Source organism: Sander vitreus, chromosome 8, assembly GCF_031162955.1.
Source record: "Sander vitreus isolate 19-12246 chromosome 8, sanVit1, whole genome shotgun sequence".
NCBI classification, from domain to species: Eukaryota; Metazoa; Chordata; class Actinopteri; order Perciformes; family Percidae; genus Sander; species Sander vitreus.
Window position 1 is genome coordinate 14,726,631 of NC_135862.1, and position 27,055 is coordinate 14,753,685.

Consider the following 27,055-nt stretch of genomic DNA (forward strand, 5'->3'; position numbering starts at 1 on the left):
ATGTCCTTATTCTGCAGGTATTCCACGCAAAGTTGGAAGTGCACCCTCGGTTAGAAGAAGTCTCCCAGCTAATCCTGCCTTGTACTGACTGAAGCTGGAGAAACAGATAGCTAGCTGATGTGATCCTTACCTAGCTACTGCGCACCAAAGATGGGTACAGAAGTCGGATGTCTCACTCTGTAGCTAAAACAGAGACCTGAACACAGGGTGAAAAGAGGAGCTGCAGCAATGTGCAGTACAACAAAATAAAATGGTGTTTTTTTTTTTTTAATTAAACCATGTAAACCTATTCTGGTACAACCTCAAAATACAATTATGAACCTGAATATGAGCATAATATGGGCGCTTTAAAGAAGGATCTGTTTCTATGTTTTGAAAAGGAATATTTTATATTTTATTAAATCACTAAATTATACTTGATAAATTGATGTTTTTAGAAAAGTCCACTGCATAACACACACACTATAGCATCACATAATACCCTTTATATTGAACTATTTACTGGAAATGTAGTGCATAGTATCAAGAGCCTCTTATTAGACTAGAAACATAAACATAGACATAGTTGCTTACAGTAGCAGTGACCTGCTATTCAGCTGACTTTATTCTAGTGTTTGGAGAGAGGGCTTCATTATGGAGAGAAATTAAGAGCACTCACATGACACTGAAGTTTGTTACAGTAAATGTTAGCTGACCCGTTTTAAAGCCAGTGGGCTCCTCGGGGTGTGTGGTGTTCGCTTTGTGTGCGAATAAGAATTTTGCTTCATACGGGCCAAACAGGAAGAGCACTACCTAATCAGTGTTTCTGTATCTTTTGTGTTAAATATTATGCTTTTAAAGCTGCGTAATTTTCTCTTAGCACTCTTTTTTTAATGTAAACTTAAGACTTACACAGAAAGATGTAAAATTGTTTTATGTGAAATATGTGAGATAAATCCCTTTGAACTTGTTGTATTTAAGAATCTAATAATTTCCCCATTCCACCTCCCACGGTTTCCATGGCAGAGATGCCACAGGGCTACAGAGAAAGAGAGAGGGAGAGAGAGTGTGCATGGGCGAGAGAAGGGGGATTTACAGCAGCATCAAGTCAAGAGAGCAGGGGTGAAAATAACTCCAAAGACCTTTCTCTGCATGGGAGTTTCCCATCTGTCACTTCACAGAGAGTCACTGGCATTCGGCAGCATTAAATCATGCCTTTGTACTACTAACCAGTCAACACATTCTCTATATTATCCGGTTACAGATGTTTTGCACCAACATTCTCCTTCAAATGGATTCAACCATCAACTGCACTAATCTGCTGGTCTGAGGCCCGGACAGAGATCTCTGTTAGAAGCAGCATCCTGTGCCTTTAACCAGAAGATGCAGCTGACTGAACCCATTTTGCATTTACCCTTCACTCCACTCTACTCCACTCCACCTCCTTCCACTCCACTCCATTCCCCCTGCTTCCTCTTTTCCATTCTCTTAGCCCCAACTCTGGCTGTAATCAGAATGCAGGAGCTGTCTGGAGGACCACACATAGAGTAATTATTAATAAGAGAAGATGACAAGTGAACATCCCTCCTGAATGCTAAGAGATGCCAGCGGAGACTGGATATGGTCGGTTGCTCTCTCATCTGAGATGAGGCCAGGCTCCGCTTTCCTGCTGATCCCTGTCATTCGCAGGAGGGGCTTGAGAATATGCAGGTCCCATTCTGATAATCATATCCTACCACTCTGAGATTCCCTTTGCATAAGACTGCGTGTTCATAAATAGAGATTTAAGATTTCACACTCTCTCAGACATGGTTTCAAACAAGGCACTGGCGGGTGTTATACTTACTGGGGGTTGCTCATGTTGAGGTCTTGTTGCTGCAAATAGATGTCCACACTAAATGAACCCGAGTGTGAAATGTGATTTCACCACTGCAAAGACCTGGCTTCTACCACACCTACAGAAAATATAAAATAATAGTGTAATTACTACAGAAAAAGGAAATCATGAAGCAAATCATGGGCAAACTCCATCTGCTGAGGAAGATAATGAGATAATTTTTTCCAGTTGCTGTTTCCAAGGTAAAAAATGAACATTTCAATCATGAAATATCTATATACAGTTGAGTAGTTTAACACAAATGCATGCAAAACTATCAATGAAGTAATGAGTGCTTATGCTTTTCCTGAAGGCGTCCTGTCCTAACTTCAGCTTTAGCTGTGTTCTGTTCAACTATTTTCCTGGGGAGCACTAAACTGTAATGGATTTGAAATATCCTACAATATATGCTCTGCTCTGTGAATCAGGGGCTGAGGAACATCACACTTCTTGCATAGCAAGTATAGCAGGATGCTAGCTCTTTGTGCCATGGGATAGAGAGCCATTGATGACGAAGTCCGTTCAGTGAAAGCCCACTCCAGCTGCTTTGCAGGGAACAGACATGACATGAGCAGACAGGGAAGTCACAAACACATAACCAATGCTTTAACATTAACGCCCATTATTACAAAAAACAAGCCCAGTTCTCAGTGTTGCAAAGTAAAAGTAACACTGAAATCAGCTGTCAACAAGAGATGAATTACAACTGCAATGATTATATATTTGCATTGCTGTTCACACCTTTGTTATTTACACAATATTTCATGATTCGGGGCAGTGTGTGTGACACACAGAGGCACAGCGAAAACCTTCAGACATGGAGAGGTGAGGAGTCAGCATTCACAGCAGCAGCAGACCACAGCAGAGTAATGTTGTGAAGCACAGCAGCATTAAATGCTACTCAGGATAAATCAGCCCAGGTCATTCAAGAGCTGAAAGTGACACTGTTTCACTGCAGCTTCCAAAATAAATCGTGGTCTTTAGCAATAATGATAAAAAAAAGGATCCGGCTATCAGATGAGCAGAAAATCACACAGCCAAACACTCAGCAATGTGCTTCACTTTCTGTAAGGAATCCCTGTAGAGGTGACTAGACAGGCAAGTAGGATCAAAGATTGTTTCTGGATGTAATTCACTGCAGAGGAAAATTTCTGGACTTGAGTAAATCACAATATCAGAGATATTGAATCTCACAATCAGCATCTTGAGCTGCCACTTATTACTATAAGTAGGCTACAGTCTACAGTGAGTGTTTCACTCTGAGTGAGTGGCTGTCCACAAAGGCTGCACTTTCTACTATTATTTCATTCCACGAAACAAACACTGTGGGTCGTCTCTGTCCAGGCTTTCTGCATTTCACCTAATCAAGATGCATTTGCAATCATTTCCCACCAAGTCGTAGCTACATAAACAGTCATGGTGCTAGTAACATTTCCCGCTGTACTTAGAGGCCACACAACATTCTTGTTCAAACCGACACGAATGCATCAACTACTCGGCGCGCTTAAATCAACACGGACTCCAAAAGACACACTAACCTCTTATGTTTTCTACATTGTGTGAAATGTGGTCGTGACTCCTTTGCCCTCGCAGTGATGATGGTAATATATGCCTTCTCGGCGGTTATGATGATGATGATAATCAGTGGGAGGGAAGCTCGGATCTTGCTGTATGTAGGCTGCGATTCCCCTTAAATTTGCGTTGACCAAGCACCCGTATCGCCTCTCAGAAGACAGCGCACGACGAAAACACCTACTCCGGTCTGAAAGCAGCATCCTTCAGCGAAGACGACGAGGAGCTGTCATTGAATCAGGAAGATAACGAAAGCTCGGAGGGAGGCATAATGTGCTTGCAGGGCTTCCCCCACAATCACACCAGGGACTCCATGTGCCCGATAACAATAAGAAAAATAGGTTCACGACAGGGAGCTGTCCAGGTGCTGAACACAGGATTCCAGCGGCTACAGATGTTTGACGAGCAGCGCCGTCAACGCAGAGGAAACCGGACTAGATTTACACACAAACAGTAAAATCAAAAAAGCATAGATGTAGTCTATATTCCTATTAAGCCATGAAAACCTGCAGACGTCCCTGTTTCAATGCCACTCTGGAAGCGTCGACGTAGAAAAACACTCGCTTCACTTCACCTCTTGAGCTTCAGAGTTCCTCGCGATAACAACCCACCCGCACGAAAAGAAAAATCACTAATAACACTTACAGTGACCTCAAGTGTTTTTGTGGTGTGTTAATGATGATTAAGTCTGCTGTATTTAATGTCACTTACCAGAGCACAGAATCACTTTGATATTCACCTCGATGAGATATTTGAATTGAATCCTAAAAATGTAGCACAGGAATTAGGCCCCGGAAACACCAAACAAAGGGTAAGTGAAAAATAATGGCAACATGATCTGTGTTGTCATTAGTATAAAAGCAAATATGCCACCATTTTCTAATAAAGAACAATTTATAAAAGGGTTTATAAGTTGTAACTTGTGTGCGTTATACATCCTTTACACTGTTTATCCTTTGTTTTTGGTAACAGTGCTGTTACAACAGTCAGTAATCCATCAAATAATGCTCATGAGGTTTTCACCTATTAATAAACCGTCAAGTTTGCAGTTATATGTGTTAAAGCTTTAGTGCATAACTTTTTGATATCAATGAACGTCCGTTACATTCAAGCCATTGCCAAATGAGTTTCTACAAAGCTAATTAAGACTATCAGCTCCACACAACTCTCTCTGTATTTCTCAGTATGACTATGTTCAGAAGATTGTGTCGTCCGGTGACTTTCCCTGCAGAAACTCCATATCCATCATGTTTTTTTTAATCCTCCGTGTCCTTTTTTTCTGATTTTTTTCACAACCTTGCAAGCCCATAAGTTGTTCTTATTGAGTACTTATAACTGATCTATGCAACATTAGTAAATACATGTATCACTATGTATATAGCCATTAGTTACAAAAGAAACTTTATAAAAAGGTGCCCAATTAGAACGAACTTATTAGCCAAATTAAATATAGGCTAACCATTGTAGGCCTACACCTTGGTAGCCTATAATCACATGCTTTAAACTGATCAAACACTAAAGAGAATCATCAAAATCTACAACAAAATGTAGCATTTCCACAATGTTGCTTGATTGAGGTCTGTATAACCTGCAAAACACCTTGCTCTGATTGCATGATCTCTAGAAAACAACACAACTTAATAAGAAAGCAGCAGTGTACATTTAATTAAGTACTGTACTTATTCTCAGGTACTTGTACTTTATTTGAGTATGTTTTATGCTACTTTATACTTTTCACTTCACTACATTTAGCTATGGTTACTAGTTGCTTTTTAAATTAAGATTTTACGTACAAACCATATGATCAGATTATTAAATATGATCCATTGTTTATAGATTAAAGTACCACAAGTATATAAAGCAATGACAACATTAAAGTTAATGTATTACATATTAATACATCAATTAAAAATTATCCAATAACAGCATAACACTTAGAGCAGACACTTGGCATTATGAGTCTTTTACTTTTAGTACATTTTGTTGCCAATACTTCTGCCTATACTTTTACTTATTTCTAATGCAGGACTTTTACTTATAATTGAGTATTCTTGTACTGTGGTATTGCTGCTTTTACTTATGTAAATCATGTGAATACTTCTAGCACCACCGAAATGCAGTGAACAATAAAAAGTGATCGGTTGATGAGTCAACTAACAGTTCTGAGCATTCAACAGTAATTATGTCTGAAGGAAGTAATGCGATGTGTCCAATGTGATCTTCAACAGGGGGTCCGGGACCCCTAGGGGGTCCTCAGAGTTACTGCAGGAGGGCCACCAAATTATTGTTATTTCTTAATTTTCTTTAAAGATTTTTCAAAAATGTAAATGTCTTAACATACAACTAAAATAACTACGTGTATATAATAACTATGACTATAACTATGTGGCACTCATAAGTGTATGAACCCATGTTAAAGTTGAATAAAAAGAGGAATAAAAAAATCATCTTTTGGAAACTGATCTTAATGTCTTAATTAAAAAAAATAGGAAAAATCCAACCTTTAAGGACACCCATTTTCTTTGTAAATGAATAATGTATCATAAATAAATAAATGTTCTTCCTTAAAATACAGGGGGCATAAGTAAGTACACCCCTATGTTAAATTCCCATAGAGGCAGGCAGATTATTATTTTTAAAGGCCAGTTATTTCATGGATCCAGGATACTATGCATCCTGATAAAGTTCCCTTGGCCTTTGGAATTAAAATAGCCCCACATCATCACATACCCTTCACTATACCTAGAGATTGGCATGGGGTACTTTCCATAAAACCATCTCTCAATGCAAATCAAACCAGCTATTAGGCTAACTGAAATACAACCATGCCAATCTCTAGGTATGGTGAAGGGTATGTGATGATGTGGGGCTATTTTAATTCCAAAGGCCAAGGGAACTTTATCAGGATGCATAGTATCCTTTAAAAATAAAAATCTGCCTGCCTCTATGGGAATTTAACATAGGGGTGTGTATACTTATGCCCCCTGTATTTTAAGGAAGAACATTTATTTATTTATGATACATTATTCATTCACAAAGAAAATGGGTGTCCTTAAAGGTTGGATTTTTTCTGAACTTCAACATGGGTTCATAAACTTATGAGTGCCACATATATTTAAACTAAGTTGCATAATAAACTGGACCTACAATAATGTGTAGGGTGGCCTAAAGCCTTTATACATACCTTTTTAGTGCATGGTCCCTGCTCCGTCTCGCTTTCAGTAAAGGGGTCCTTGGCTTAAAAAACGTTGAAGACCCCTGCCTTAGACTACAAAATGTTCCCACGATTCCATTCATGCCTTCTTTGCATACCAATCATTCCGTTGTTTCTTACCAAACCCACACATGCTGAGCTCATGCACAACAGGTGGTTTCCTCACTGCCCTTATCCTCTGCCTGATCTCATGATGCAACTCCAAGAACAAAAACAAAATGTAATGTACTTACTCTGTCTCTGTCTTAATCTGATAGTCTCACATTGATGTCAACATTGTCAAAATGCTTACTCTCGTAAGACTTTTTAGACTTCTTACAGCTCTGTATGTATTGCTTACATGCCATTAAATGACACCGTTTATGACACCCTAACAAATGACCTACAATCTGTAGGTAGTAGCCTGACATTTAGCTTGCCAATTACAATGTGGACAAACAGCAATCACAACATTTTTTCGGTACAAAGGAGGAACACACCCACATAACAGCGTCTTCAGAGTTCCAACAAAAAGCAGTTGGGAGCTATTGTGAAGTGTCACTATGATCCACCTGAGGAACCTGCACTAACTACCAAAAGCTGGGAGTTTTCACAAGCTGGTAAGGATGGCTTTTTAAATTAATTTCATTCAGGGTGTCTCAAAGCACAATATCAGTTCATAACACCTTTCAAATTTTAAAAAAACGGTTTATATATGCAAATATGTTTCCATTATTGGTATCTGAAACTTCTGGTTATGTCACACTATCCTTAGTGGTGAGATTACTTCCTTTTCTGAGACAAAAATGTTTCTTGTGTTCTCAGGAAACAGCAAGACTAGTTGAAATGATGGCAGGTAATGATAAAAACTAAAGCAGAACCACAAATGTGGTAGTCAGCCCTTTCAGAGCCAAATCTTTCCTGAAATGTTGTTATTATGTCTGTGTAGATCATGGAAACCTTTGCAATGGGCAGGAAGCCACCTACTGCATGAATGGAGGGACATGCTATAATATACCTTCCATGAACACACTCTCCTGTGTGTAAGTTGAATGGAAAAAAAACTTAATTTTCAATTGTCTTTGATATAAGAATAAGTCTATAGGAACCTTTAACTTTTATGTTGGAATATCTGTTGATGTCACATCATGACAGTATTGTTGAAAAATGTCCTCTGTGCTGACAGACTGTCTACATTTTTGTACGTCCTATCTTAAATCAGGTGCAATGAAAATTACAAAGGCAGCCGATGTGAGCATTTCCAGCTCTTTAGCAGTTCCACCAATCCAGAGGAAGCAGGGTTAATTGCAGCCGTGATCATTTTTGTGCTCCTCATTTTAGTGGTGCTGGTAGCTGCCATCTACTACATACACAAGTAAGTACATTATGGATTTAGGTTTATCAAGCATGTATTATTTTAAATCTAATAACCATTACTTGTGTCCACGCACAGGATGTTGAAAGCCAAGCAACAGAGCAAACAGAACACTCAGCAACAGTATTGGAGAGTAAACCCCAGAGTATGATTTTTTTGTGTGATGTACATTTCTCTTCGTGTGTTGAGTGGGATGACAAACTAATTAATAATAATTCTCAGAGATGAGTGTCACTTGGCTTGTTGGACTGTTTTGGGTGTGACTATGAAAGACCAATAGACAGGAGGAAAACTTCTACACTAATCTTAAACTGATTATCATCATCTCATGAGATTTCGAGTCCATGCTGTTTGCTACAGAAAGGTGTAATTAAAACACACACACACCTTTTTTAACACTGCTTTGAAGTCGGTACTGGTGTTACTCGTGTTAAATCGCATTTCAATCGATGTGCTTTGCCTGAAATGTATTTACAAAGCATAGTTGGACTATGTAAAAATATTTTGTGAAATATTATTCTAAATATTGATCTTGAAATAAGGAATTATGAAATAACCCCTTGTACCAATCAATGTGTTCAATATGCTATTAGTAAATATGTTGTTATTGTTTAAATATATGATCCTTACTAAATGATTTGACTTTGTGATTTCTGGTGGGACACTGCGCGTTTACACGCACACACGTATTTATGAGGGTCCTGATGGACTAGTCATTCTCCATCCTCTAACCCTAACCATCAGTAGTTCAATCCTCACCTCAAAGTATAGCCTTCTTAACCTAATCCTAAATTTAATCTTAACCCTAAACCATAATTGCCCCTTGAAGCAGCCAGGACTGGTCAGGATGACCTCACTTTTCAAAAATGTCTTCACTCTGCAGTTTTAAAACTAAAATTGGCTCTCACCAAGCTGGACATGCAGGAACCCACACACACAGCAAAGTTAGCGACACACTGTGTGTGGGAGTCTGTATACTTAGCATATCCCAAGCCATTCATCAGTCTCCTTAAATCTAAAAACAGCGGCACCGGAGATCCAAGGAGTTGTATAATGAAAATGGTGGCATCAAATCTGGTTCAATTCAGCGAGGTTAGGAGAGAATTAAAACTTGTTGGACTACATTGCCAATAGTTAGTCTGTCCATTTTGATGGACAGTCAAACAGTTGCTAACAACCAACTGTGGAAGAAAAAACTAAATTTGGACTGCTGACAGCTTAGTTATTCTCTAAATTTATTGTCACCATCAGTGAACTAGCTTTGCAGCACACTCATCTAGGCATTACAATCTGGAATTCTTCTTGTTTTGTTAAATTCAAAGACAAAGTCAGGATTGTACTCGTGGCTCAAGTCAATTTTAACACTTGAAAGTCGGCTTAGCAGTGAGTACATTGTGAGAATGTTTCTCTATTGATTAATGATAGTTTCTCCCAAAGCATGTCAAGTCAGTTGTATTTATATAGCCCAATATCCCAAATTTGCCTTAAAGTGCCCATATTATGAAAAAAACACATTTTCTGGGATTTGGGGTGTTCTTTTGTGTCTCTGGTGCTTCCACACGCATACCAACTTCCATCCATGCTGTTTTGAGTGAGATACGGTTTCTGAATGTGTCCTGCCTTCAGTCTCTGAGTGAGCTGTTCAAAATCGGCACAGCTTGTGACGTCACAAGCTGAAACGTGCTGTAGCTCGTAGCGTTAGTATGCTAACGCTAACGCTAGCATGCTACCTCGTTCTCAATAGCAAAGCACTGCTACAACACACACAAGTTCACCATAATCTCCAAAAGAACTACTTACATGTGCGCCCTCATTTAGAAGTCTCCCAGATAATCCTGCCTTGTAACTGACCGAAGTTGGAAAAACAGCCTTTCTTTTACTGTCTGTGGAGCTAGCTAGCTGACATGATCTACATCTGAGCTACTGCATGTGCGAGTGCAATCAAAGATAGTACAGAAGAAGAAGAAAAGAGGTCTCACTCTGTAGCTAAAACAGAGACCAGGTGAAAAGAGGATCTGCAGCAGTGAGAGAGAGCTGTGCAATACAACAAAAATATGGTGTTTTTTGAAAATTAAACCATGTAAACCTATTCTGGTACAACCTTAAAATACAATTATGAACCTGAAAATGAGCATAATATGGGTGCTTTAAGAGGCCTTAATCTGTACAACATACGTGTCATGTCATGTTGCTATGAGGAAATATCTGTTCAGGGTAGGCCTTAAAGTGACTTTTGAGGTGTACCATGTTGCTTAAAATAGTAAAAACCTAATTCCATTGTGTATGAAATTTCTTCTCTCTCTCAAATGCACAAGTACATATATTAAAATGTTGTTGTGTTAGCATTGAGAAGGTAGAGACGCACAACCCTCTGTATTAAGCCAACAAACTGATACCAAAGTTCAGTGCCTTCTGTTTGTTAGAAATGTAGTAAATTGCTTCCACCTAGTGGCTTTCCTGCCAAGTGTTGTAATGGAAAGTAAGTACAGTTTACTTTGCTACTTTAAATACATGTTGAGGATTTATTTCATTTCATAAAACATCACATGGACTTATGTAATAGTGTTATAAAAATTTCATACAAGGTTTTTCTGAAATACTTCATAGTAAAATATAAACTCACGCATTTCTGTAAACAACTTACTCTTACAGCCTTCTGGCTTTGTCAAACACATGCGCAATTTTCAGTGCTGTGCTGTTGAGTCCCACAGATTGCATGTTAGTGATGATGGTGACCACCACCCCCTGTGGGAGGAGGTGGGTCTGTCCTTGGCACTCCTCTATCTCCACACTGGGTAACACCAGGAGGACACTGCTAGCTCCCACAGCGCCTCCTGTGTGTGACAAGTAGTGTCTGCGCTTCCTGCACTGGCCATATTTCTGTAGTTTCTCCACTACCAGCCAGCCTTGGGCATACAGTCCATCTTTATCCCAGCTGGCCTCTGTCCTATCAACTGGTGCCCACAGATCAATGGCAGTTTGGGGTTTGAGGAAGCCAGGGAGCAAGTTCTCGGTGTCCTTAAGGTGGGCCACCTGGTAGCTGTAGAGGAGAGCGTTACCGAACAGCAGCAGGTCACCCACAGTGGAAAGGAAGCCGCCTCCTGCCCACTTGTAGGAGTTGTCTACGTATGGGCAGTTCACAACACGTCCTCTCTTGTTGAGATGATAAAATCTGTGGAGGAGCATCAACGATTGATATGGACTCACTATTGGATTTTTTTTATCATATTGTACACTTAGAAAATCAAAACAACTTCAAAAAAATTACAAAGGGACTTGACATTGATGTAATTATAGATTACCTGGAGCGGTGGTAAATAATAGGGTCATTCTCATCAGGCACAGTATTTAGCATTCCCAGTTCACGGAACATGTTCATCATGACATCCAGAAAGCACTGTCCAGCAGCTCGCTCCACAGCAGCACTAAGGAGGGTAAAGGCGTGGGTGGAGTACAGAAAAGTGGTGCCTGCACATAGTAAAACAATCTTACTCATCAAGACATTAACATTGTATCATATTTGAATGGTTTAGCAAGCAGATATGTGCTTTACCAGGTTTGAAAATGAGTGGGTCATCCTTGAAAAGGTCCAAGGCCTGAGTGACGCTTTCAAAGTTGTCCTTCAAGTAGTATTCCTCGTGCTCAAACTCTTTTTTCTTCTGAGCCTGAGTGGCTTCTTTGCCCTTGGTGTTCTGTTCTGTTGTGGGTTTATCTTTGTTTTCGAATGAGTTCTTTTCAGCCTTTTTCTTTTCTGGCTTCATAAGACGCTTAGCTTTCTCCTTGTCCTCCTTCACTTTCTTTGCATCCTTCTCATAATGCCGTATACCACTCAGGTGGGACAGAAGCATACGGGGGGTTATTGTGACCTGAAATAAATGATGTATATGTGAGCTGAACAGCATGATATTATCGCTGATAATAAGAAAACTCTGACATTTTGTTTAAGTAACTTACATCCTGTCCATTAAATTGCTTCTGGGGAAATTCTGGTACATATTTCTGGACAGGGACATCAAGTTCTAGTTTCCCTTCCTCACACAGTCGTGCAGCAGCTGCAGATGTGAGGGGCTTACTGATGCTGGCGATTCGCATCACTGTTTCTGGGCTGCATGGCACACGATTCTCCAAATCAGCATAACCGATCCCTGAATCAAATAAAGAATTTATATGCACCATATAAGAATGTCAATGTGTTTTCAGAGGAATATGTTTAAGATTCCATGTGTTGCATTTTAAAACCATGTACTATGAAAACCCACTAACACTTTATTTTTGAGACATTTCAGTAAAGAAAGTTATTATTATACTGGCTTGATTCATTGGCACAAAAAAAAAAAGGACTTAAGTTGACAACTGGAAGTGGGCCATACAGTTAGCATTGTACCTGCACATGAAACGATCGTAGTCGATAAATCGATTAGTTGATGGATTTAAAAATGAATCAGCTATTATGAGAATTGATTCATCGTTGGAGACATTTTACTAGCCAAAATGATGAATATTAACTAACTCTTCACATTATACAGGCAAAATGATTAATTGATCAATTAAAGAAATTGCCAGGCTACTTAGTAATGAAAATATGTTGTGCCCCAATTGTACCATTGTTGGCCTACATTTCACAAAGGCAAATCTGAAATGTGAGGCAACATTGTTGCCCCATTTGTTTGCTTTGATTGAAAATGGTATAACATATTTTAACACTGGACCAGCATTTAATACAAAATCATGCTTGGCAAACAAGACTAGCTACATTGGTATTGTAATTTCTTTTGTCGCGCTTTTAAAGTGATCTTTGCGGGCACCAACCTTCACTCCAGACTTGAGCACCATCCACAGAGACCCCAACCACCAGCCCTGGAGCCCCGACCTCAGCCTGAGTGACATCAGACAGACAAAACAAACAAACACTGAACTGATACAGGTGGCACTGATATTATCCAGGAATATAAAGAGATCAAATGTAGTCAAACAAAAACCAAGCGGTTCATAGCCTACCTCTATGCTTACCTGTATCCGCTCCACAAGGTCCCTGCTAACTGTTATGGCATGGCTGTATCGATCAGCCCTCTGTGCTTCTTTTACTTTATCATCACAGGAACTGTTGGCTGTGTCAGCGCGGTATTTCAGAGCGACAGCTAGAGCAATCCCCACACCAACTCCACATAGCCAAACCCTGGACTTTGACCTGTATTTAAAAAACGCTGTGTTTGACCCTCCGACGTGTCGCCTTTGCTGTTGAATAAAAACACTCAGTTTATCTGACTGCGGCGGCTTGACTCGCGCGCCTGCTCGCGGTGTCAACAAAGGAAGCCCGCGCGCTGTTAGTAGGGCACATTTGGCACAAAAACGATTAGGCAAAAGCAATCGTGACATCGTTAGTTATCCTGCTTCTCTTGCTTTGTGTTAGCGATAACTGCCCCTTGTTAATGAGCTCCAATTAACAACCATAGACAGTTACAACAACTTGCTTCCTGTTTGTATAGTCGAGCCAGACCGAATGAATCAAATCACGAGTGACACAAAATCTAGAGCGAGGGAGCATAATTTATCCCAGAGCCATCCCAAACCCCAAGAAGTGCGCTCAGCTTATCCTTGCAGTTACATTTTTCCAGTGGCCACTCGCGCAAAAAGGAATTTACCCCATAGGACACCATTGTAAAAGAGACGCAAGTAAACTCACGCCAGGACACAAAGGCTTTGGGCATGCGTATTGTTGTTCTCCCGCATATCTACTCACCTCCCACTAAAACCATACTTTGTTCTGCTGCCAGCAGTTTGGGCTTTAACGGCGGGTCTTAACTCATGGTCTCTCTCTGAGGTCTTGAGGCACTGTTCCTTACTATAAGCCTACTATAATAGTGTGTTTTATTTTTCAGGTTTTTAAACGCCATTACAGGCTATGTCAAAGGGAAACATATGGTGCGTTAAATAAGATATGCAAAATACATAAAGTAATTGTAGATTATTGTGTCCCTCTGGATTGGAACACCCTTCTTACAGATATCCGCAATGCTACATCCCTGGACATGTTAAAAAAAAACTCCTCAAACACCACCTGTTCACCACAGTTTACAACCTCCCTTAGCGCTGTTTCCCCAGTAATTCTGTGTAGTGTCCTTGGGTTTCGTGAAAGGCGCTATATAAATAAAAGTTATTATTATTATTATTGGAGTTAAATAACCAACTTAACAATATAGGCAACTGATAAATTACACCATCACATGCAACAATAATTCCACACAAATGAAAAGCATTTTGAGGAGTAGGCTTTTACCTTGATACATAAACATTTAAACTGAATAATACAAAACCTCTATCTTTTATTTTTCTCAACTATTGTGCTGCTACTTTAACTCAACTAAAGACATTCATAAAGTTCTCCACCGTGGTTTGATTATTCTCAAACTAAACTGATATGGTTCAGTGGTACTCCAGTGAACCAAAGAAACACATGACAATGTTTTTGCCCCAGCTGAAAGTCAAATTGAGGGTCAAGCTAAAACAAATGAGCCAGGTGTAATGCAGAATGAACAGATCTCCATTTGTTCAGAAACACATTCTACACCTCTGTGGGGAAGATTAAGTCTATTATATAAGTTTTCTTTCCCTTTGCATTGCATCAGGTTGTATTCAATCACCCAAAAATCTATTAAGGCCTTTAATTTAGGTCATCTCCATGATGGACAAAAAGGCTATGTATGCATCACAAACAAAGTTAGAAAACTTTCGAAACATGCTTTTATTTATTTTCATAATTTGTACATTTCAGATATGATAAACACTTGAGACATCTATATTAATACAATGCTAAAACAATGCACAACCAGATGACTAAAATCATCCTTTATAGACAAGATGAAAAAATTTTGAACCATGGTTTTAAAGATAAGAATATACTGTAATGCAGTAGCATTTCAGTCATACAACACAGTAGCACCAGTATACATGCTGACAAAAGCCAATGTATACTTACACTTGTGAGGAATGTATCTGGGAGTAGGGCATGTATCTTTTATTAAAATAGTTTGTCTCACAGAATTTAAAATGTGCATAATGTTGAGGTTTAACTAAGTGCAAAATTTCTCCACTTTGTCCTTTGGTATGTGCATAGTCAAGGTGGAATGGAATGTACCAGATCAGCTTCGATGCGGATGTAGAAAACAATCTTGCACATGTCATTTCACCAGATGACTTGTCAAAAAAAGAAGAAAACAAAAACTATTGCAAGGATTGCAAAAGGCAGACACCATTAGAAGATTAAAAACTGGCTTGCGGAAACAATATTGTTTCTCAGTTTAGGCTTCATCAAAGGGAATGGTTAAGCTTTACTTCCTCTTAGCTTTGCTCCTTGGTCGAGTTCCGCTGAAGACAGGACGGTGCAAAAGGTATAGAATCTGGCTGTTTCATCTCCACCATGGGCAAGGTACGAGAAGAGGGGTTTATGGTAAGCAAGGTGCAAGTACAAAAAGCCAAAACCACAGTGCGTGTGGGGTCAGACCGTGCTTTCACAAATTATTCAATTCCATTAGAGTCTGGTCCAGCATCTGGTGCATATCGAGGTTCTCTTCTTTGGCTTGTGACAGTTTCTCTGTTAGAACATCAAATGGAGAAGTTTTAATCTCACACATGCAAGAAAAGGGAGTCAGTTGGTTAGCTTGCGTTAATAATCAAGCTGGCTACATCACTCAGGTCAGTCATTAAAATAATTTAAACCTACACTTCACAGACAAAAAAACAAGAAAAAACACATTGAGTAAACAAGCTCATGTTATGATGTGCAAGCCATCATGCAAACAGGTTACAGTTTACAATGACGTTCCTAAAAATATACATGAACACAACAATCCATAAAAAAATTATTGTATAATATAATACTAGGTTATAAGACTATAAAATGATATATTTGAGTTAATCCCTGATTTTCACTATTTTAATTACATTTCAACAAACAGCAACACAGATTTCAAGCAGTGCAGGCATCGTACTGTACGTGGACAATGCAAACAGAATAGCTTTGGATCTTGCTCTGGATCAGATTGTCGTACACACATTTAACAAAAACAAACGTTAACACAATTTAGTCCTCATTCAAGGCCACGCGTAGTTCATTAGTGAGAAGACGGTTTTTCTGAACTTGCTGGTGGAGGCGATCTTTGCAGTCAGAAAGCAAGTTAAAAACAGAGAGAGGACAGGGAATCAGAGGGAAATAGGGAAAGAGAAAATGCCTGTTGACACCTACCTTCTCTAGAACAGATCACCAGTGACTTATTTTATCTTTATGAAACACACTGACAGTATCTGAGTAGCCTTTAAATAACACGATCAAACCGTGTTTGGATGTTTTTGAGAGGGGGTTTCAGAAATCCACTCTAGATTTATTTCTGCAGCAGGTAAAGCAAGGCAAGGCAGGGCAGTGTATAGAGTGAAAACAGAGGATGAGCAGATTCAACCCATAAAAGGTCAAAGGCTTAAATGGCAGCTTAAAATAAAATATTTAAAACTGGATAGTGTGGGAAAAATGGAATAGAAAAATAATGAATACTAAACTTTATTTGACATTGTGGTCATAACATTCTCTATCGAGTGCATCTTATCAAATGTTTAATCCAGCTGACCAACATCAGAACTGGATAAACTGCTCCTGAAAATCAACCAGTTTGTGGCCTCAAGTTGGTCTAACATTTTTAAGAGTTTTAAGGATGTGGCTCAACTAATGCTCTGCAGTCCCTTTCGAATCATGTCTCAAAACACACAACACCAGAAAATTGCTCACTTCTGCTTATCTTTCTGTGTCTGAATTTATGGGAAGGACTTTAATAAAAAGACTCAGAATGTGTGATTGTGTTGTATTTATTCAAATATATGACAGGATACTGTGTCTCATACAAAGCCCATGTCTCATAATTACGGATCCATCCAATTCTTCCAGCAACCAGATGAGCCTCAACAAATCTGACATACTATTCTGTATTCCATGTTACACCCTTTACTCTACTTCACAATCTTCCCGCTAACAATCCAACACTAATTCTCTACAATTCTCAAATCTTTCCAGTCAGCTTCTCCTGTCACAGTACTAAATGTTGAAAAGTGCTTGCATGCATCAGGTTCAAATCTGAAGAGAGAAGACAACTTGGCTCAGCTTTCGCTCAAGTACCTGTAGTTGTTCTAGGTTTCTGTACTCATGGCACGACTGGGATAATCCTTATATCTCAGCTACACAGAACAATATTTGAAGAAAATATACAAACAAGAACCAAGGAAAGCAGGGTAAAGCTCAACTAATGGTTTGTTGAGATGTAGAAACAAAATGAAAAAAAACAGAACTTAAAATCAAGGCTTCCTGGTTTTATTAGAGCCACTTGAAAATAAAATTAATTAAAAAGAAAAATGGACAGAGTAAAGAGATACAGCTTACATAGAAGGAAGGACGTTTATTTTTTACACAATGCAGAAAGATTCTAGGATTCTGTACAAGTGATGGGATGCAATTAACTTTGACATGAGGATGAACACATGAGGAGGAAAGGAAAGCAAAGACAAAAAGGGGTGGGGAAATTGAAAGAGAGGGCTGGAGAGAGCCGACAGATGCTGCTCAGCCGGCAGGAGGCGTCTTTGATGAGGTGTAAAATATTTATCTGTGTGGGAGAGAAGAAGTACAGTGAACCAGGGGGTTGTTGTGGGACCTACGGGAATTTGAGACATGCACCACAATGCACCAGCACCACAGGAGTCAGGGCACAGCACTACAAAACCACAATGGCAATGCATTGTGAGGTAGCACACGATTACAAACACAAACTAGAGATTGGACCAACTCCTCCCTCGACTACATGGAGACCTTTCTGCTAAAACAGGAGGAGCGCCACTGGACCAGACCGATGCAGTGCGCTTTGTCAATCTCCCACAGAATGGCCAAATGTTAAAGTGACAACACTAATTTAGCAAAACGGGGACTCAACCACAGTGATGCTAAATTGTGACAGTTAACCTTCAACTGGTACAAGAACAGAACAAATGGAGGGATTTCACAAACACACAGAGGGCGTTTCTTCTGGACAGAAGTAGACCATGTTAGTAGAAGAGGAAAATACTCATAACCTTGAGTTAGAATCAGATTCACTGAAATGCTTTCGTAATGCAGTTAGCATTTCAAGAGACAACTTGCATGCATTGCTTAGGATGTCAAAATATGATGTGGAAATATCTACTGTATGTGAAATTCATATAAAACTATAAAAATGCATAGACTGACAAACTCAACAATGCATAACATTACTTCAGTCCAATTTACAATATTCTCAAATATCAATGATACTGATACAAAGGGCATTCAGTATGATCATAACCACACTAATGAAGAAGTGTGAAGGGGGAAACCACTTAGAGTGAGTTGTAATTATTGCAAGTGGACTTCAATTACACAATTGCACAATGTCTGTTTTAAGACATTAAAGTTCTATAAAAAAAAACATAACCGCATAACCATGTTAAGTTTAGGAACCGATACAAGGGTTGGATCTAGTTATGATGGCTATAAGGAAAAATAAGGGAGAAGATGAAGGCGAGGTAGCTGGTGTACAGGGGAGAGAGGGTGACGGCGGAACAAGCAGGTGAAGCAAGTTGAAAATTACATGGAAGTCATGTCGTTGAGGGCGTGGTCCAGCTCCTCGCTGATGGCCTTGTACTTCAGTTTCTGGGCATACAACTCATCTATTGGTGGGCCAGGGGTGCAGGGGAGGGAGGGGGCAAAAGTGAAGGAGCACATGGCAAGGAGGTGAAGGGTGAAGAGAGAGAGAGAGAGAGAGAGAGAGAGAGAGAGAGAGAGACACACAGGAAAAGGTGACAGAAAAATATTGAAAACAGGGAAAAAAAGAGGAAAACAAAGTTACACCAGAAAATGATAGAATGGAAGTGCAGCAAAAGTCAGGGAAAATCCCTCAGCGCCATGAAGAAATGGACCATATATTTCACTCTCAGCCCTTAGCTCTCACTATGACTCCTTGAACACTAAGTCAACATTGAGAACTGATATCTCTGGTAAACATCAAAGCCCTTCTTTCCTACCTTGAAGGCTAAAAACAAATCAACTACTCTTAATAGAGAAAGTACAAGAAAAAGAGCCCGGGTGGCATTAAGAGGGAAGCACAAATAGAGCTCAAGAGAAAAGCAAAAAATGGACTGAAGAGATACTATCGCTGACTTAATAACTATTTCAAAATAACCAGAGTAGCATTCTGGGGTGAGGTGCAAAAAAAAAATCATACCTTCCAAGTCATCAATGGTCTTCTCAAGCTTGGCTACTGATCTCTCAGCGAACTCAGCACGAGTCTCAGCCTGTGTTACAGAGACAGATTTATGAGTTACTCCAACATTCAAAGTATGATACAGCACCTGTGACTTGATTAAATTATCCTGGACTCAGCCAGCAACTCCAGATAAGGCCTTGTGAAACTTTACCTCCTTCAGCTTGTCGGTGAGGACCTTGATCTCCTCCTCGTATTTGTCCTCCTTCTGTGAGTACTGTGGGACAAAAACAATGATAGGTGTCAAACATATAGGCATGGAGTCAAAATCGGAATGCCCTAGTGCATTCAAACACATTTTAATACGTTTTTACAGATGTGGATTATGAAATAAAACTTAAGTGAAAACATTCGGCTCCCCAGGCTCTTCTGCTCCCCAGCCACCCAGTCTAACAGGGAGCTGAGGAGTTTGACAGCATGCAGTAGGCCAGAAGGTCGCACTTACCTTCTCAGCCTGGGCCTCCAGTGACTTCAGGTTGTTGGTCACAGTTTTCAGCTCTTCCTCAAGCTCAGAGCATTTGCTGGTGTTTTAGATGAGGGGATAAAGTTGCGAAGAAGAAGAAGAAGAAGAAGAAGAAGAAGAAGAAGAAGAAGAAGAAGAAGAAGAAGGGGTGGAGAAAAAGGAGGGAAGCGAGGATAGACAGAACCAGAGGTGGACACAAAACAGGTAGAAGGAAAGTAAGAAAGAGGGGGAGAGGAAACAAGATAAATAAGAACTACAGGGATTAAACGAGGAGGTAACCCCAAGTACCTTAAAAGTGCCTTAACAGAGCAGGATTGTGAGAATAGCAATGGGAATCGTGTGATCACACAAATAGTAGTGAGTTGCAATGGAATCATTAAGTTGGTAAATGGTATATTTAAATATCATGCTTCACTTAAATGTGAGGTGTTATTCTTGCACAGTCTCTGCCATGTTAGAGGTGTGAAAGAGTCTAACATGCACAGAATACAAGAGCATAAAAGAGGAAAAGAACAAGCACAGCAAGCACAGCAGAGGGTTCACTCAGCAGCAGGAAGAAGAGCAAGGAAGAAAAGCCACTCATTAAAGATATAAGTGTTAGTTTTTGTTTGTAGTACCTGTGTGACTGAGGAGTTTAGTGATTTCATGCTTTGCTCCAAAACCCTTAGTTCCTCCTCTGCTCTCCGAGCCCGTCTGTTAGTGGGTATGGCGTACGTGTGCAAGCCAAAACAATTCAAACCACGAAGAGCATGCAAATAATCAGCACATACAATAAGAATACAGTGTTACACTGTTAAAATGAATACAAGTCTGATACTTTGTGTATTAGTGCTTCAACTGTTGAAATGTCAGCGCACATGCAAGTGTAAGTGCAGATTAAGTGAATGTAAAGGTGAAACATCTTACCCTTCTGACAGCTCAGCGCGCTCCTCTGTACGCTCCAGGTCACCCTCAATGATGACCAGCTTACGGGCCACCTTTAGGTGCAGCACAACAAAGTGTTACAACACAACAAATGCTTGATGACTGTGACACAACTAGGACGTAGTTTAGGGTTTCTTTTCCTCAAAGTGAAAGTGTCCCACTCTAATATTAATAAACTACACTTGGTAACACTTTACTTTAACCCCCCCCTTATTTAGCATTCATAAGCATGTAACGAATGGTTTACAACACACTATAATGTAGTTGTAACCACATATAAGAACATTTTAAGTGTTTATTATTGTACATTTGTCAACAGTTATAACTTCTTCTATGAAAACACATTTTATACTATTACAACTACTTGTGATGGAGGACCCTTTAAGTAAAAATGTCATTCCGTAAAGAAAATACTACATTACACGTAAACGTCCTGCATTGAAAATGTTACTTAAGTAGAAGTGCATAATATAGTACAATCAGAAACATGTACTTATATAAGTATCAAAAGTAAAAGTAGTTAATAGTATGTCAATTGATTTTCTGAAAAACTACTTGATTAATCAACTACTTGTTTCAGCTCTAATTGTATACATTGTATGTAGTAAAGTATAAAGTAACATAAAATGGGTATACTAAAGTAAAGTACAAGTGACTAAAATGTGAACGTAGGTACAGCACTTGAGTAAATGTACCTAGTTACATTCCACCACTGATTATTATTGTGTTTTACTATGTTGTCATTCATTATATGTTTATACACCAGCCTCCACTTATATCCACTCAGGAGTTAAAGCTGTTGACAAATACATTATATATTTATTTATGTGCTTAAAACTATATTATAGTATGTTATAAACAATTTATAAAATGTTTATATACTATGCTAAAGTAATACATTTTTTCTTCTTCATATACTAAAAAGAAGTAAGAACCATGTGAATGGTGATTTTGAATTGAAACTGTCATGATTGGATATATCTTGGAAATCAAGCTATTATCTGAACTGTAACAAGTATGTCACAGCAATGCTGATTGCAGTAATTGAGCAACTTGGTGTTGATGTTGCTGAAGTATTTTGGGGTAGCTGCCAGTGGCTGAAAAACTCGCCTCCTCATATTTGCGGTCAGCCTCCTCAGCGATGTGCTTGGCCTCTTTGAGCTGGATCTCCTGCAGCTCCATCTTCTCCTCGTCCTTCATGGCCCTGTTCTCAATGACCTTCATGCCTCTGTGTGAGGGAACAAACAGTCAAGGGGTGTTAGAACTCAGGAGCTGAGACCTGATAGCCTTCAGTCTTACTGAAGGCACACATGTCTAGTGCACAGTAGTAGTAGCTGTTAAAACATCTTTATTGTACTTCTATGGTGAATGGCTAATTGTTTTCTGACATGAAAGAAAATACAGAATTTGGGGATCTTAGGAAATGACTGCACTATCTGACACAGCTAGTGTGTCAGTATACTGTCTGACATCCAACTCTGCAGCACAGAGGCTCTGCTTGTACCCCCCATACAAAGGGATGGAAACATAGCCCTGCCACGTGGTCTCGGCAGCGCGAGCTAAATGGCAAAGATTAGGGAACTGAGTCTACGCTGCTGATAAGAACCCACCTCTCGCTCTCATCAGCAGCCTTCTCAGCCTCCTCCAGCTTGGTCAGGGCAGTAGCCAGACGCTCCTGAGCACGATCCAACTCCTCCTCAACCAGCTGGATACGTCTGTTAAGGGAAGCGACATCTCCCTCAGCCTAGGGAGAGAAGAGGAGCATGTCAGAAGAAAATGTGGAGGTCGACGTCTTAAACAAGCAACCTGGAAATCACACAAGTGCACACGTACACGTCAGCCCAAAGAATTGACAGAGGATGGTAAATTTGATTTTTTTTTTTTTTGGAGGAAGGGGTTTAGGGTTCAAAAGTGTTTATGCCACCTGTTGGGGAAAAACCCTCCCAGAAGTCTTGCCTGTGCTCCTCCTTGTCTATGTATAATGATTACAATGTCCCAAGCTGACAGAAGGTTGAATACCCCTGCCTCATTACTAGGCCCCTGAGAGAACATTAACAAGGCTCAAGCCAAAGGGATACAATTAAACTGTGAATGACTGCTCACATGGTACACAACCACAGAGGAAACTCCCTGGATAGTTCACAAATGTAGGAGACATTTAAGTGTAATTTAACTTCTCACATTTGCAATTGGTTAAATGACCTGTTATAGTTGGAGAACATGTACTATGCATTAACAGGGATTGGAAAAAGAGCAGACCTCTCTATGATTATTCAAACCTGTTGCTACTTCTGCTTTATGTGTTCAGCAGGTATGAAACTTGCACTGTCCTGAAAATGCACAGTGAAAACAGGCTACTACTACCACAAGTTTGACTGTTTCCCCTGCACTTAAATGTGCAGTGGTGGACCAAAGTGCGAATCAAAGTGAGGTTGTAAAACAACAAGGAAGTTAATAATAACCTATAAACTTAAGCGATGCTTTCAACTTCATTTAAATTACAGCAGGCTTGATTAACATCAAATAGAAACCACCAGCTTGAGATAGGCTCAGACTGTTATAATCCCCTCCAGAAAGATTTATTTCCCGTCAAGATAATTGCCGCTATGTTCACACGGAGGGGAAATCACTCTTTCGTAGCTGTGAAAACCTATAGTCCTTATAAGGGCAAGTCAAAGAGCATAAGCTCACAGTGCAGACTGGCACCTTAAATGTTGCCACAGTTTAGTTGTAACTTCCTTCCTGATTGCTGAAGATCATTTATTCAAACGTTTAATTTGCGGCTGTTGCTGTGCCTGCACAATCTAAACGGAAGTTACTGAAAAGCAGTTTGAATGGGACCGTTAATAGCAAAGTGCATCAAAGGAGTAGCAAGTGAAACACAGTAGGGATATGAGGCAACAGTTATCCAGTGTGCCACGGTTATTTAACTGCTTTGACGCGTCGGCGGCCTAACGCTACCAATTAGAAGCGCTTAGCCGGGAGCAGGCGGCTATCAAACCCTCAGTAGAGTAGCTACTTTGTGGTGGCACTGCATGGAGCTATGTAAAGTGTAAAGCTCAGCTTGCAGCACTGCGGTGTATCAAGAGAAATCCCGCCATCTCACTGTGCATCAATTCATAGGAACACACATACAAAGGAAAGGCTACAAAAGGAAGATGTGTAATTTCGCGTTTGATAAGCAGCTCCTTTCTGGCTGCACGCGCGATAAAACATGCTTACTTGTTCCCTGGTTTTCCTCTCCGCAAGCAACTCCTTCTGTAATCTCTCGGCTCTCTCTTCAGCACCGTCTGCCTGATCTTGCAAAGATTTGATCTTTCGTTTGACTGCATCAAGCGATGTAGCTCCGGCCATTGTTTACTAAAAGACTACACTATGAGCTGCAGCAAAAATTCCGAGAAATTGTCAAGGAGCGAGATGACGTCCTTGATTGTGCTAAAAGCTGCGTGAAGACAGGCATTGCAGAGTGCGCAAGCTTTCTGGAGACGCACTCTGCTATGCCTGTCATTTGTCCAGGAAGTAGGTAGGCTACTACTGCTGATTTCAAAATAGACCTTTTTTTCTCAAGTATTTGGGATGAATGTACAAAGCCTTACACTGTGATATCTGCTGCATTGCCCCATATAATAATAAAATGTGAAATGTAATTGTTGCAAGTAACAATGCCTCTTTAATGACAAGAACACACCTAGTCAATACCATGGAGGTCGCGCCCTCTGCGGGTCAACTGTGAGCAGTACACATGGCAATAAAATACTCCAGACTACAGCACATTCAATAAGTCTTCACTGAATACAGCAATTACAGACTACGTTTTAGACTTTGCAAATATCACAGAAAAATCCTCCAACAATACGATATAAATCATTAAGTAGCCTAGTAGTTAAACTCATTTGAAAACTATACTTAAACCTCCCTGTAGGAATATTAATAAATAAAAAACTACAGTAGTACATAGGCCTATAGGTAATAAAATACAGCATCAAGTGTGACAGGCTAAACTCACTAGACTAAGAAGTAGAACACTAGGCCCTTACTCACCGGAGGAATCCAATTAAAGGATTATTACAACGGGTTATCCTGGAGGCCACACTACAAATTGATTCCCCTGATTGACTCTTTGCACTTGAACTCGACTCACACTAACTCGATCATTTACGGGCTTGTTTGTCGTGGATTATTTTTTATGAGGACGTAAAGTGTAGGCTATTTTCTACCCAGCAGGTCGCGACCTTTAAAATGCCTACTTCTACTACTTCTTTAGCTTCATAGTTTTCCTGCCATGTAGGTCTAGCTATTTATCCAAAAGGGGACATATTGTAAAATGGTCTTTTATTTAATTTGTGCGTAGATCATGAGCTATTGTGGGTTTTTTTTGTTGTTAAATTAGCTTCCTGGGTCTTTTTGATGGGAAACACTATTTTTCTCCTGTGGTAAGCAAAGAGCGCAGCCCGCAGATGTGAGCTCCATCTTGACCATATAAAGCAGTGGGCTATATTTATCCAGGCGCTTGCTCTCTGCGCTTTAAGGAAGACCGCACATTACTGTTCACTCTGACTACTTCCTCAGCCTAAGACCTATGAGACTGGACACACCTAGACCTAAAACCACCATGTGATCATACAGTATGGGATATCAATGTGATGAGTTAGTCTATGGATTCATTTGATTTAAAATAAATAATGAGTGTTTTAGTTAAACAGCCAATCTGACTTTCTTTGGGCAGACTTGTAAGTGATCATTGAACATAAAGCGACAGTTCAACAATAATTGGACATTTGATCAAAAAGTCAATTTGGTCTTTGAATGACCACAGAGGGGGAACTGTGTTTCTCTGTGGTGTTGAACTGTCGCTTGCCACACAGTGATGAGAGAATGAAGGTGTGAAGAAGCGTGGTGCAGGAATGGTGCCATTGTGAACCCCTTCCCTACTTACATCGGTGGCTTTCTTCTCAGCCAGCTCAAGTTTCTCCTGGGCGTCTTTAAGAGCCTCGGAGTACTTGTCCAACTCATCCTCAGTTCCCTTCAGCTTCTTCTGCAGAGCTACCAAATCGTCCTCAAGCTGAGTTGAGTTTCAGTGCCCAGACAGTTTCAGAGGTGATCAGCGAGGAGTTGCGTGAACGCGCACAGGCGCAATAGCGTGTACAGAGAGACACAAATGACAGGACAGGACAGGAGAGGACAGGACAGGACAGGGGAAAGAGAGAAGAGAAGTTAGGGAAGCTCATGCACGTCCGAATCAGATACCTTGGTGGCGACCTCCTCAGCGGTCAGCAGCTTTTCCTCAGCAGTTTGGAACTCCTCAACCACTTTATCTCTTTCGTCTTCAGTAACACGTAATTTCTTTTCCAACTCTCTTATATCGTCCTCTAACTATGCATGCATATAAAAAAACATCATACAGTTAAATAGAAGAAATAAACATGCAATTATTAAATGTAGAAATTACGTAATATAAATTACATTTGTATTATTATTATTATACATTGTCAAACATTATTTCTCTCTAATTCATACTTTCTAAATTATCAACATAATTGTCAAGGCTACATTAACATCACCACAATATTTGAGAGGATGATTTATAACATCCAAAAAATCAAGGATGGGTTATTCTTAATTTAATCCTTATTTGGGATTATCCATGAATGTAAATAATCCGTATTTAGGAGGCGATCCATTTAAAGAGCAGCATTTTTACACTGCTACTGGTATTCCTGCTTTTTCTATGGATCTTTGGGATTTTCCACAAAAGAAAAAAAAAAAACTAAAAAAAATCAGCCGACCTGTTTGCTTCTGTCCTCTGCTGCCTTCTTGTCTCCCTCAGCCTGCTCAGCTCTGTCCAAGGCATTCTCCTTGTCGAGCTTGAGCATCTGCATCTTCTTCTTGATGGCATCCATGGCTGCTTATTTCTGTTAGACACCAACAAAACGTCCGAATGAAAACCAAGAAGAGTGGGAGAGCGACTAGAGCGTCTGTGCCTAACTGAACACTAAGCTGGAGTGCAGGCTCTGCCTGAATGTGCCTTTACTTTCAAGGGGGGCGACTGGATTCCTTTGGACATCCAATACTTTTTTGGAGGGGGCGTATGTTGGTCCCAGGCGTTTTTTAAGGCTCTGCTCTGCGATTCGTTGCTCCCAAACATTTGACTTTTGATACGCCTTTATATGGGGTGTGATAGACAACCAGGCAGCTCCCACAGAAAGGCTTCCTAATGGTAATGTTACAGAAGCCATTTAATGCATGGAGAAGATGCAGAAGAAGCTTACTGGATAAGCACATCATTAAATCTCTGCACAACACTTTGTTTTACCACTGTGGTAACACATTTAAAAGCAGCATGTGATACTTGTCTCTTTATTAC

At 39.9% G+C, this 27,055-nt stretch overlaps 3 protein-coding genes across 17 annotated transcripts in view; all 3 read right to left on the minus strand.

The window, feature by feature from the left end:
- Window positions 1–10,165, minus strand: part of tmem266 (transmembrane protein 266) — a 35,241-nt gene extending 25,076 nt beyond the window's left edge. Inside the window, exons 1-2 of one of the 2 annotated variants that reach the window (XM_078256970.1) lie at window positions 9,796–10,165; window positions 1,826–1,934 (exon numbers count right to left, since the gene is read on the minus strand). In XM_078256970.1, the coding sequence (XP_078113096.1) occupies window positions 1,826–1,839 (14 nt within the window). In that variant the 5' untranslated portion in view covers window positions 1,840–1,934; window positions 9,796–10,165. The remainder of the gene's footprint in view (window positions 1–1,825; window positions 1,935–9,795) is intronic. The other variant, XM_078256971.1, reaches the window with a different exon arrangement.
- Window positions 10,166–10,497: 332 nt separating this feature from the next.
- Window positions 10,498–13,688, minus strand: lactb (lactamase, beta). Of its 2 annotated transcripts, none has more exons than XM_078256969.1 (6): window positions 13,006–13,688; window positions 12,805–12,871; window positions 11,950–12,140; window positions 11,549–11,861; window positions 11,298–11,463; window positions 10,498–11,167 (listed from the first exon to the last, which is right to left on the minus strand). In XM_078256969.1, the coding sequence occupies exons 1-6, from the start codon at window positions 13,369–13,371 to the stop codon at window positions 10,642–10,644; spliced, it is 1,629 nt and encodes a 542-aa protein (XP_078113095.1). In that variant the 5' UTR covers window positions 13,372–13,688; the 3' UTR covers window positions 10,498–10,641. The 2 variants fall into 2 exon arrangements, with proteins under 2 accessions (XP_078113095.1, XP_078113094.1); XM_078256968.1 differs by having other exon boundaries at window positions 12,994–13,688.
- Window positions 13,689–14,719: 1,031 nt separating this feature from the next.
- tpm1 (tropomyosin 1 (alpha)) lies at window positions 14,720–26,742 on the minus strand. 13 transcript variants are annotated; one of them, XM_078256986.1, is made up of 10 exons: window positions 26,478–26,737; window positions 25,939–26,064; window positions 25,628–25,753; window positions 22,302–22,435; window positions 21,802–21,919; window positions 20,674–20,744; window positions 19,750–19,825; window positions 19,459–19,521; window positions 19,266–19,335; window positions 14,720–15,586 (listed from the first exon to the last, which is right to left on the minus strand). In XM_078256986.1, the coding sequence occupies exons 1-10, from the start codon at window positions 26,589–26,591 to the stop codon at window positions 15,504–15,506; spliced, it is 981 nt and encodes a 326-aa protein (XP_078113112.1). In that variant the 5' UTR covers window positions 26,592–26,737; the 3' UTR covers window positions 14,720–15,503. The 13 variants fall into 13 exon arrangements, with proteins under 13 accessions (XP_078113112.1, XP_078113109.1, XP_078113107.1 ...); XM_078256983.1 differs by lacking the exons at window positions 19,750–19,825; window positions 25,939–26,064 and adding an exon at window positions 20,385–20,460 and having other exon boundaries at window positions 26,478–26,738; XM_078256981.1 differs by lacking the exon at window positions 25,939–26,064.
- Window positions 26,743–27,055: the final 313 nt, after the last annotated feature.

What these genes read in the sequence shown, in the direction of transcription:
- lactb (XM_078256968.1), bottom strand. Translation starts at nt 13,371, where the DNA reads ATGTCACGATTGCTTTTGCCTAATCGTTTTTGTGCCAAATGTGCCCTA. An exon ending in GGATACAGGTAAGCATAGAG is followed by an intron (nt 12,872 to 12,993) that starts GTAGGCTATGAA and finishes GATGTCACTCAG; the next exon opens with GCTGAGGTCGGGGCTCCAGG. An exon ending in CCCACTCATTTTCAAACCTG is followed by an intron (nt 11,464 to 11,548) that starts GTAAAGCACATA and finishes TACTATGTGCAG; the next exon opens with GCACCACTTTTCTGTACTCC.
- tpm1 (XM_078256986.1), bottom strand. Translation starts at nt 26,591, where the DNA reads ATGGATGCCATCAAGAAGAAGATGCAGATGCTCAAGCTCGACAAGGAG. An exon ending in CAGAGGACAGAAGCAAACAG is followed by an intron (nt 26,065 to 26,477) that starts GTCGGCTGATTT and finishes ATGCATGCATAG; the next exon opens with TTAGAGGACGATATAAGAGA. An exon ending in GACCATTGATGACTTGGAAG is followed by an intron (nt 15,587 to 19,265) that starts GTATGATTTTTT and finishes ATGTTCTAACAG; the next exon opens with AGAAACTGTCACAAGCCAAA.